The sequence below is a fragment of the Pelophylax lessonae genome, assembly GCF_965119305.1.
Source record: "Pelophylax lessonae genome assembly, chromosome: 1".
Classification (NCBI taxonomy): Eukaryota; Metazoa; Chordata; class Amphibia; order Anura; family Ranidae; genus Pelophylax; species Pelophylax lessonae.
In genome coordinates this window covers 455,651,583-455,663,875 of record NC_138768.1, presented here as the reverse complement: position 1 = coordinate 455,663,875, position 12,293 = coordinate 455,651,583, and the positions used below count along the sequence as shown (strand labels likewise).

The following is a 12,293-nucleotide window of genomic DNA, read 5'->3' as shown; positions in this document are numbered from 1 at the left end:
CTGGAAAGGCTGGTAGCAGTCGTCCCTTGGAAACTTCCTCTCAGGGAAGATCTTCCGGCTCAGGGACCAATCTTCCATCCTGCTGTATGGTCGGTGGCTTTAACGGCCTGGCTATTGAAAGCCAGGTGCTAAAGGACAGAGGACTGTTGGAGTCAGTGACTCCTACATTGCTAAAAGCTAGGAAATCTACTTCTAGGAAGGTTTATTATAGAGTTTGGAAGGCGTACATTACTTCGTGTCAGTCTCGGGGGGGGGGGGGGGGTTCTCCCTGCTTCTTTTCTGTATCTAGCCTGTTGGAGTTTCTACAATTAGGTGTAGATCAACATTTGGCTCTGGGCACCATCAAGGGCCAGATTTCCGCCTTGGCTATTTTTTTTCCAAAGGCCGTTGGCGGCGAAGTCCTTGGTTCACACTTTTGTGCTGGGAGTTCGCTATCTGGCTCCTCTGGTGCGATTCCTGGTGCCTCCGCGGGAGTCTCAATTTGGTACGGTCGGTGTTTCAAAAGCCTCCCTTTGAAAATATTGGAGAACTTCCTCGGCTTTCTTAATACCTATTCTGCACGTCGCGTGTCGGAGTTGGCTGCATTGTCGTGTCGGTCACCTAACTTGGTGATTCATAGGGACAAATTGGTGTTGCGACCCTGTCAGGCGTGCGTTCCTAAGTTTGTCTGAGGGTTTCATTTGAATGAGGATGTGTTACCGTCCCTATGTCCTAAGCCAAAACATCCTAAGGAAATTACCTTACATTCCTTGGATGTGGTAATGGCGATTCGTGTGTACCTGGCGGTGACTGAACCGATTATAAAATCTGATTCCTTGTTTGTGGACCTCATAAGGGGCAGGCCGCATCTGCTGCGACCATTTCCAAGTGGTGTAGGCCTATTCCATTAAGGGTCAGAATCCTCCTTTTCCTGTTAAAGCGCATTCTACAAGGGTGCTTAGTGCCTCCTGAGCCTTCCGTCATCAGGCGTCAGTAGTTCAGATGTGCAAGGTGGCTACGTGGTCCTCTGTATACACATTCACAAAGTTTTAGAAGGTCGATGTACTTGCATCTTCGGATGCGGTGTTAGGCCTCAAAGTTTTGCAGGCTGCGGTTGCAGAGGTTTTTGCTTCTTGAGGGTGTAATTTTTTCCTGGTGTGGAGCTCCAGTTCTTAGTTAAGCTCCTGCTTTTACCAATTTACTATGTTTAGCCTTGTTCGTAATTCTGCGTATTGTTTTGTTTTTCCCACTCCTCATATTGACACTGCTTTGGGACATCCCAATGGTCTGAAGACATGGAGTTCTGTCCGTCAGTAAACGAAAGAGAAAATTGGATTTTTGTTTTTCTCTGAAGTTCACGTTCACTGACGGACACAGCACCCACCTCTCTGTTGGGTTGGGTTGAGTTATATGATGTTCTGACACTGCTTGGTACAAACTGAGGTCCTATAGCAGGAATTGATGGTATACCCTCTGGGACTGCCCCAGGGGCGTAATCAAAAAGGTTTCTGCCTAATCCTGAAGAGCGCAGCGTAAAGCCCAATTGCCTGAAGACATGGAGCGGTGTCCGTCAGTAAACCTCAGAGAAAAGGATTTTACGGTAAGACGAGAATCCAATTTTTATTCACAAATTAAATTACTTGTTCGTACAAACATGTTAGTACCATCTACTTTGCCACCTTTTTGTTGTCCTGTCCCAACTTTTTTGAGACGTGTTGCTGCCATCAATTTCAAAATTCTCAAATTTTTTCTTTATAATGGTTCATGTTCTCAGTTTAAAAATGTTTATGTTTTTTTCTTTTTGTGAATGAAATATGGGTTCATGAGGTTTGCAAATGATTGCATTCAGTTTTTAAAACGGGGCTTGACAAATTTGCTTGGAATCTGCTTGGATTAACTAAAAAAGTTAAGAGCCAGCTTTATTTTCCAGCATGCTGAACGGTCAGCTTCTGTCAGACCAGCTGCCATACACACGGGCCAAATGGCAGCCAGTTTTTATTGAACCGGCCGAAGTTGCCCGCATTCGGCCTGTGTGTACTTGGCTTGATGGTGTGATGGGCAGCGGCTCACTAGGGAAGGACAGTGCAGCAAGGTGGAGGAAAAAGGAGATCCAGTTACTCATGCCACCTTAGGCCTCTTTCACACGGGGGGCCTTAGTTAAGCGGAATCTGGTTACTCAGCGGGGATTTCGCCGCTAATCCCCACTGAGCAGGTAAGTGACTGTTCTGTCCGCTTTGCTATGCAGAGTGAACATGGACACAGTCCTGCTCTCCTCTAGGGGGAAATTGGATGAAAATAGATCGCCTGTCCATTTCCATCTGATGCCATTGGATTCGATTTTTTTGGACAGATGGAAAATAGGACCAGACAGAATCGGATGGCGGCAGGTGTCAGCAGACATGTCCGCTGATATCCGCCACTTCATAGAGGAGACTGGCGGGTCCGATCAGGTCCACCTGAAAAACTTAACGGGCAGATCTGATAGCCCATGTAAAAGGGGCCTTCAGCTGTGCGGCTGTGGCATGACCGAGAGAATGAAAAGATAATAAAACCTTTTTAATGAAAAAAAGAAACAGTTTACATCTTTGTGGGGGTGTAAATGGAACTGAGGCCATTCCAACCAGCTGCCCCACACTCCTTGTCCACTCACCGTTAAGGACAGGGTGCCAGATTAAGCCCGCAACACCTTCAACCTCTTATTTTCTTAGGAAGGAGAAGGGCGGGCAGTGGGAACAGGCACGGGAAACCCTCAGCGCCATCAGTGACTGCTTGTCACAGCCTCGGCCACTACAAGAGAGCGCCAGTTCCCCGATGCAAACATCTCTCTCCAGCCAGACTCAAAGCTGCGGCCTCAATTTCTGGCCAGTGCGGCATCTTATTCTGTGCACCCGCAGGCAGGGGGCTGCATGGGGACAAGACACCTGCTTCAATGAAGCCCAGGCGCCAGGCCGCTAATTCTAGTCGCCAATGCGACCTAGCGCCTGAGGATTGTGGAGCCCGGTTTTAAATGTAGATTTTAGTCTCGACTTTTCTGGAATTCGTGTTGTATATATGCTCTCAAATCTAGCCGAGCAAGAACAGACTGTTTGATCAGCTATGAACCTGGCTTTCTGGGCAGGATTCCTCTGACCGTTGGGAAATCAGAAATGCTCAGAGCTGAGCACTTCCAGGTTCACTATGCAGAGTACAGCCACCCACATCCCACATTTACGCGTTCAAGTCAAACCAGGACTTTTAATTTTAATGGTATAAAAAGGGATGCTAGCGTGATACTACACTGATAGGCTGCACACATGTCGCGGGCCAGTCCAGAGACTGTTAATCAAGATGGCAGACAACAATGTTAGTGCGTGCATTGAACAACTTATGGTGGCGAAGACACAAAACCCGCGGATATCTACAGAAGACTTCAAGCACAGTACAGTGATGAAACGCTCAGCTGCAGTAACACATTTGAATGGTGTAAACATTTCAAAGATGGGTGTAACTCTGTCAGTGATGATCCCGGCCGTGGTGGTTCCAGGCTCACCGTAGTCATTCCTGTGAACGTTTAGTGCATGGAATGCTTGATCCAGGATAATCCACGCATAACCTGTTGTGAAATTGAACAAGATCAATTTTTCTATTGGAACAGTGAACATAATCATTCACTAACCTTTGCACTTGGTGCACGCTCGGTACCAAGACAGCATTCTGCTTTTGACCCGCGCAGGAGAGTTTAAGTATGCACTGCGTTGAAGGAGTGTTTTGACAGGAAAGGCCAGGATTTTCTGGATTGCATCATTACATGTGACAAAACATGGGTACTCTGGAATCAAACGAGCATCAAAGCTGTAGAAACATGCAGACTCACCAACACCAAAAAAATTTCGAACAATTAGGTCTGCAGGTAAAGTGATGGTAGGTGTTTTCTGGGACAGATGTGGTGTTATTTGTGTGGATTTTCTACTCCTTGGTGCCACTTTCAACAGTGAATATTACTATGGTGTTCTGAGTAATGTGCAAGTGCGTCTGTGGAAAAAATGGCCTGGTTTGATTACTAAGGGCACAAGCTCATACTGATCACCGCACTACAGGCACATTACAGCAACTTGGCTGGGAGATATTGCCACACCCCCCTTACTGCCTGGAACTACGCTCTCAGTGATTTCCACCTGTTTGGAACCCTTAGGCTTGGTTCAAATCTTTGTAGTTTGCTGTTTGTGTTCTACTGTGCATTTTGCTGTGTGTTTTTGCATATGCGATTTTACGGTGATTTTGCCATAATTTGCATTGCTTTTTTTTTCTTTTTTTTTGGCTAATTGTTGGGCAGATTTAAAAAAAAATGAAAATCGTGGTATAAAATTGTTGCAAAACACACTACATGCTTTCTGCAGCTTCCCCTATGGAACCAAAAAAGCACTGTTTTGCACTTAAGAGGGTCCCTTCCAAAAAATGCAGCGGCTGAAAAAAGCATAGATGTGAACGTGTCCCATTGGAAACCATGTTAAATAGACTGTTGTGTTTCTGCAAAAAGCCCCAAAAAACGCATAGATGTGAACCAGGCCTAAAAGAGTTCTTTAGTGGTCAGCACCGATGACGAAGTGAAGCAGGCTATTCTAGGATGGTTTAGGCTTAATGACAAATCTTTCTATGCCAAAACTTTCCAGGCATTAGTTAAACGCTGGGATAAGTGTATAAATGTAAAAGGGCAGTATGTTAAAACATGCTGTTTCCACCCCTTAAAATGTGTTCTTTATTATATAAATGTCCCGGTTTGACTTGACCGCCTCTCGTACAGAAATGTATTTATTACAGCTACATAGATATAGATATATATATCTCTCTATCTACAGTGCCTTGCAAAAGTATTCACCCCTTGGCATGTTTCATGTTTTGTTGCCTCACGACCTGGAATGAACATGGATTGTTTAAGGGTTTTCATCATTTAGTTTACAGAACATGCCCACAACTTTGAAGATGTGTTTTTGTTTTTTTGTTTTGTTTTTTTTTAATTGTGAAGCAAACAAAAAATAGGACAAAATAACATAACAAGTCAATGTGCATAACTATTCACCCCCCTAAAGTCAATACTTTGTAGAGCCACCTTTTGCAGCATCAAAGCTCCAAGTTGCTTTGGATAGGTTTCTATGAGCTTGCCACATTTTACCACTGGGATTTTTGCCCATTCCTCCTTGCAAAAATCCAAAGTTGTATGGTTTGCGCTTGTGAACAGCAATCTTTAAGTCTGACCACAGATTTTCTATTGGATTGAGGTCTAGGCTTTGACTAGGCCATTCCAACACATTTACATGTTTCCTCTTAAACCACTCAAGTGTTGCTTAAGCAGTGTGTTTGGGGTCATTGTCCTGCTGGAAGGTGAACCTCTGTCCTAGCCTCAAATCGCATACAGAGTGATACAGGTTTTGCTCAAGAATATCCCTGTATTTAGCACCATCCATCTTTCCCTCCAACTCTGACCAGTTTCCCAGTCCCAGCCTGCTGAAAAACATCCCCACAGCATGATGCTGCCACCACCATGTTTCATTGTGGGGATGGTGTTCTTTGGGTGATGTGATGTGTTGGGTTTGTGACAGATATAGCATTTTCTTTGATGGACAAAAAGTTAAATTTTAGTCTCATCAGACCATAGCACTTTCCTCCGTACATTTTTGGAGTATCCCACATGCCTTTTTGCAAACTCAAAACATGCCATTTTATTTTTTTGCTGTAAGTAATGGCTTTCTTCTGGCCACTCTGCCATAAAGCCCAACTCTATGCAGCGTACGGCTTATTGTTGTCCTATGTACAGATACTCATGTCTGCTGTGGAACTCTGCAGCTCCTCCAGGGATACCTTAGGTCTCTGTGCTGCCTCTCTGATTAATGCCCTCCTTGCCCGGTCCGTGAGTTTTGGTGGGTGGCCTTCTCTTGGCATGTTTGCTGTTGTGCCATGTTCTTTCCATTTGGTTATGATAGATTTGATGGTGCTCTTAGAGATCATCAAAGATTTGGATATTTTTTTTATAACATACCCTGGCTTGTACTTCTCAACAACATTGCCCCTTACTTGTTTGGAGAGTTCCTTGGTCTTCATGGCAGTGTTTGGTTAGTGGTGCCTCTTGCTTAGGTGTTGCAGCCTCTGGGGCCTTTCAAAAAAGGTGTGTATATGTAATGACAGATCATGTGACACTTAGATTGGACATCATTTCACTTATGTGACTTCTGAAGGTAATTGGTTGCACCAGAGCTTTTTATGGGCTTCATAACAAAGGGGGTGAATACATACGCACATGCCAATTTTCTGTTTTCTATTTCTAAAAAATAGTTTTGTGTATATTTTTCTCATTTCACTTCACCAACTTAGACTATTGTGTTCTGATCCATCACCTAAAATTCAGATTACCAAAACTTCGCACTTAAGGCTGTAATGTAACAAAATGGGTAAAAAGTCAAGGGAAGTGAATACTTTTGCAAGGCACTGTATTTAATGGTTTACCTTGATCACAGTAAAGGTTTTTTAGAAATGTTTGACCTTTTTGGTGTCTTTGTGTTTTTAGTCTGTTTGCTAATGATGGCAGCACAGTTTTTAACTCAAGGATGGGTAACTGTGTCTAGCCCCTGCTCTCAACGTGGGCAAGCCTATAAAGACACTTGTCTGGTGTTGGGTTAAGGTGACACAATTGTCATAAATGGCCTGCAAACAAGCTCCCAAGAATCCATATTGACAGGAATTTCTAAAACAATCTATACTGTCATTGAGAAACTTTATATTATATTCACACAATATGCAGGCATAATTTAAACTGTGCCAAAAATGTGTTCAGAAATTGCAGTTTAAAGTGTGAACTGGTGATTTGTTTTCCTATATCTGCTTATGCTCTTGCTTGACCACTGTTATTATTTTTCAGGCCAAATATGATGCTAATCAAGAAGCAAAGAAGCAATTACTTCCTCTTTCCTCTGGAGAGATTCAAGGCTTGGATCACCACCATGAACATCCAGAGAAGCTCCAGAATGGCATTGCTGCTTTCACTCCTGGAAGAGACTATCAATATAGTCGGACAAATATACTAACTGATCATTTTCAGTATAGTCGACAGAACCACCCAAATGCACACAATCGATACGATATTTGAAGCATCTTCCCATTGTTACCTATCTGGCGTTCCCCCCTACTCCAATTGCTTCACATCACACTTCATCAAGAAAAGGCCAAACGTCTCATACTTGTACTGATTATTGGTTACAGTATGATTTGTTGCTTGTCCATTGGAAGCGGTGGAGATGCTGTGTAGGTTTACCTTTTAGGGTGTGATCAGAGCTTTGTCTTTTTGTTCAGCCCCTAATTCTTCTGTATCAAGACTATAAGATCTGTGTGGTGGTGCAAAATTTTAGACTAAATTATGCCACCTTCAACTTCTTTGGTTGTGCATTTCTGCTATCCCCACATCCTCAAACGTATTGGATCTCTCAGGCTGCTGCATGCAAAATGAGTCTTCAGCCTTTCTAGGGAGAGCATTATCTTCTGTGTCTACTCCTTGCAAACGCACACTGCGATATGCACATAACACATAAGAAACGGGCTATTGTTTGGACTATAAAGATGTACATTTGGAATGAAAGGGGGTTGTGATATCCCTACATTTTATTCACATGAATCTGGTTATTATGGAAGGCATCTGGATCTTGGTGTAGCAAATCATTGTTTGTAGCAAATCATTGTTTCTGGACAGGTATCTGATAAAGGTTTTGCAATTAATCTATTACCAGCTACATTTTCCTGTAAAATGTAGACATTGTAAGGTTTTACCATTTCCCCAGTACCCATATCTCAGTTTTGCGTAATACTTCCATATGTTGCAAATGTAGACTACCACAGGGTTTGCAGTTTTAAAGCGGTAGTAAATCCCAGCCTTTAATATAAGAAAAAATAAATAAAAAACCTGCAGGACAAAAGCATAATGTGCTAGTATCCATTGCATACTAGCACATTATGAAATGCTTACCTTAGAATGAAGCCCTCCAGCGGCACACTGTCGCCACTGACGGGGCTTCCATCTTCACCCAGTATTCCTTCTGGGTTCGCATGCTCCAGCCGTCTGTTTGGTAATGGCCGCGGCACAGAGCTCACCGGTTGCATTCAGTGTGAATATCTCCTAAAAAGGGCAGGTTTAGGAGATATTACCTGTACCTACAGGTGAGCCTTATTTTAAGCTTATCTGTAGGTACAAGTTAAAAATTTAATAAAATAAATAATTTCCACTTTAGGACTGCAAAAAAGGTCCACATGAGGTTATGTAATGAAGGCAGCACAGTTATGTGGCCAATCCTATGTTGGCTTTGGTTCTACATTTAAAATTGTTCTTCCTTGTTGTAGGTTTGCCTTTGTGGCATTGGGGAACAGTTTCATAAGGACTTATATTAACCCTTTAGATGGCCCCTGTGTGTGGAGCATGTGCACCGCTTTTTTAAAGCTGCTTTGGAGGTAAAATTGTATAAAGTACTGTGTAGATGCTCACATAGGTCCTTTGCCATGTACAATATGTACCCTGTACATGCACCCACTATATTTGTAGCGTGCTTACTGTCAAAGACCCATCTTTATAATTGAAGTCTGGATTTTGAAAAGGTCACCCAGGCAAAGAAACTTCCAAAATAAAGTATAGCCAGTTTTTTCCTTTATATTCTTGTGCATTAAGATTTCCTGAGAGCATTATAAAGCTAATATGCACATGGGTACATGGGTACATGGGTATGGTAAAGGTAAAGCAGGTATTGGCATGTATTTTTAACATTGCATGACATCCTCTTTAAACACCCTCAGGGATGTTAATAGTAATTCTTATGCTTACTTTGTTGCTCTTAACACCCACTGAGAAAATGTATTCTTAAAGTGAACTTTGGAGCACCTTTTAATGGTTATGTATGTTTATATATCAAATATGTTTTTAAAAGAAACCATATAAAAGTGATGACATTGATTGGAAATGTTTGCAAAGTGAGATGAGAGTGGTAAGAGCGTGGTAGTAAAAACTAATATAGCTGTAGTTTAGTTATGCTAAAAAAAACTGACAATGTCCATTTTATTTGTTTTGCTATTGTCCTAGGAGGCTGGGTGCCTTTTCTTCTAAATTTATGCTAACCTTTCCTAGTTTTTGAGATTTCAGTCAAGATCCCTGCACATCTGCCTAAGCTTATCTCTCTATCAGCTGTCCAGATCAGCATTTTCTCATTACTTGCTTTGAAAGGCATGTCTGAAGTTTACTGGGCTAGACATTTGGGGCTGGCTTGGAATGTGACTTTCCAGCACTGAACTCTGCGTTTTAGTGCTTTACATTTGTCTACTGCATTAGTTATTCATGAAAAGCTTTCAAGGTCCAGAGCCATGGCACAGCCCCAGGTGTGAGACTGAATCTGAATTTAAGAGATTCCTTCACTTCTGAGGTAGATTTCCATGTCAGAGTGGCTGGAGCAGATGTCTGGAGCCACGTGTTTTTAGTTGTGTTGTCTTGTTACAAGCTTTATAATTGGCGTCTCCCGGAACTGTTGTTGGTTCACATGCTTGGAACACTGGCAAAATGCATGATGAGCTGTCCAGGGAACATCTGGTTTACATGCCCTTTTGAGGTACATCGTCTGATGAGACCTGCTCTTGACACTAGCATTATCCTTAGCAGTGTCGTAGGTATCCAGGGTGTACTGCAGAACCTAACTCCTACTAAGGTTGTAGGGCCCAAAACCAGGGGTCTGCTAACCCCTCTGACACTTAATCATTAACGGTCACCATGCTTCTACAATTTCCTTCTGGTGTACTTCCAGACGGGTCCTTGGCTAGTCGGTTTCCCTGTCATTTGAGATTTGAGTGCTCAGAACACCCCTTTTAGCCCAATGACTAACCCCATGTGTGTTTCATCCCCTCAAGCAGCTGCTCTCTTCTCCCTCCATGTGTTTGTGTCTTCCCAGGACTGCCACTTCCTGGCAGTCCCTGTTTCCATGCAGGTCGGAACATGGTTTATGAAGTTGTATCCCATTTGGCATTTCACTGCTCTATCCAGGAAAGGTTTGCACCCTCAGAGGCTACTGCATCCCTTGCAGTTGTCAGTACGTCTCAGCTTCCCCCCTCTATAAGGTAGGGAGACCCCTTGACTTGCTAGGTCAGGCGGGATCAGTTCTTGCTGGTCCCTCCCTTCCTTATCAAGCACGTAACCATTCGGTGTTCTTTGAAGGCACCTGCTTTTTTTTTTTTTTTTTTTTTTTTTTTTTTTTTTTTTTTTTACATTGACCCTTTTATCCAACCTAATGCCCATCTTTGGCATCCCTGGAGTACTTGGAAAACCTTTTGTTAAAATAAAAAAAAAAGGGGTCAGCTTCTGAATTCTTGCAGTCAGAAGTCTTCAGCAGAGCCCGACACCTGTAAGCTTCTGCCAGATGGGACTTTGCAAGTGTCTGGTGTTGCTTGCTTACCATCAGGTGTTCTTGCTTACCATCAGGTGAAGCTGTTTAGCTCAGATCCTCGCCAAATTGTGTCCTGTGGATCAGTGCAAACTCCCCCCCCCCCCCCCCCCCCGCTCCATTAGGGATATTTCCCCTGCTTCCCCTTTTAGGGGTTTCTAGGGGATTGAGGCAACATACTCTTGTTCTGGTCTTCCCCCTTATCTATCTGCTCCCTATTGTATTCCCGGATCTTAGACCTGAGGTGAGATATCTGGATCTTTCTCCTTTAACCAAGAAGTCCCTGGTTTTGACTGATGTCTTAGGGTGTATGCAATCATTGGATTCCTCCACCATCACGGAGAGACTCCTTCTTTTTTTAGGGATATCCCCATCCATGTTTCCTGGAGAGATCCGTTTGCCAGTCTCATAACCTGGACTTTATTGGACATTACTTTTGATGTTGTAAGAACTTCACCTTTGGGAAAGTTTTGCCACCCTGTCTGTTAAGGTGTTTGACCTTGTTCCTAACCTGGGTGACATGGAGAGTACTACTCTAAACTGCACAGTCTATTTAGAGATGTTGCATTGCTCCCTCCAGAGAGGTTTGAAAACCTTGATGCACCCAATCTTCTGCATTGCAGAAAGACATAACTGGAGGACCCTGTGTTCCCTGGATTGACTAAATGTGTTAGAACCCTGCTGCAGGTACTCTCTAAAGGGGATATGGAAGCTGATCTCCAGAAGTTGAGGCCTTCTTTCTTTGCAGATCTGCAGCATCCCAAGGAAGCTTCTCCTGAACTCTTCTTCAGTTATTACTTTTTACTTTTTCTCACGTGAGCATTGCTGGCTGTTTGGCTGAGGTTTTGCAATGTGTATCATGGCTACGGTTACTTCCCTGGACTGGTCAAATGAAGCTTAGAATCATGTTCTGATTTAAATTAGGCTGGTGAGGCAGGTTTTTCTGCTTTATTTGTCAGACCCCAGAAACACCCTCAAGTGTTTTTAGTGGATGGGTCTTGCTCATCATCCTACTCTTGGTATGTATATATATATATATATATATATATATATATATATATATATATATATATATATATAATACACACCAGTCTGAGGTTATAGCAGGCTTTCACCCCTGCCTATCCTTGTACCTCCCTTAGTTGGTCACAACTGCAGGGCTGGAATACCTTGGTTGTTACCTCAGAAGCCTATTGGCTATTCTTTGGAATATTATACAGTGAGATTTTCCACTTCTCTTTGGGTATATGGGTTGTTTCACCAACAAATAGAACAACATACTCCTGCACATCCGTGATCTGACACTCTAATGCTCTAATACTTGGTCAGAGAATGGATAATTCCTTTGAGGCCTTGCTGCTCTCTAGGACTGGGGGCGTACTGACCTTGCTGTAAGAATATATAGTGCGCCCTCTTTTTTTCTTAGATATGGGTTGTTTGGCAGGGCAACCTCCTTCCTGTCCTGAAACGTTCCTTCACTGGCTGGTCTCTTGTGAATTTGTCTTGTCCACATTTCTCTTCGGGGACTTTTCGTGGGATTTTGACCCAGGGCTCTTATTTATGTTGAACATATGATCTATTCTCGCATCAGACAGTTGCCTTGTTCCACCTGTTGTAGTGGTCTTCACAGCTTCCTGTTGGTGTAGGCTCATTGTTTTTTTCCAGTGGACCCATTCCCCTTGGAGGGAATTTCTTTTGTCCAGGTCTGAGCATCAGGTTTGTTCTCAATAGCCTACCATGGTGGTTGGCAACCTCCCCTGCTTTGCATGGGACTTCATTTTCATCTGGTCCAGATTCAGGTATTTGTCCTGTGTTCCCTGTTCCTTCTTTGTTCTGTCAGTGGGTATTGCCCACTCCTCAGCTCAACTGCTTCAGAACATC

At 43.1% G+C, this 12,293-nt stretch overlaps 1 protein-coding gene across 1 annotated transcript in view; it reads left to right on the top strand.

The window, feature by feature from the left end:
• Positions 1 to 7,657, top strand: part of SLC35E1 (solute carrier family 35 member E1) — a 90,324-nt gene extending 82,667 nt beyond the window's left edge. Inside the window, exon 6 of the mRNA XM_082248134.1 lies at positions 6,869 to 7,657. Coding sequence (XP_082104260.1) covers positions 6,869 to 7,096 — 228 coding nt within the window. The 3' untranslated portion in view covers positions 7,097 to 7,657. The remainder of the gene's footprint in view (positions 1 to 6,868) is intronic.
• Positions 7,658 to 12,293: the final 4,636 nt, after the last annotated feature.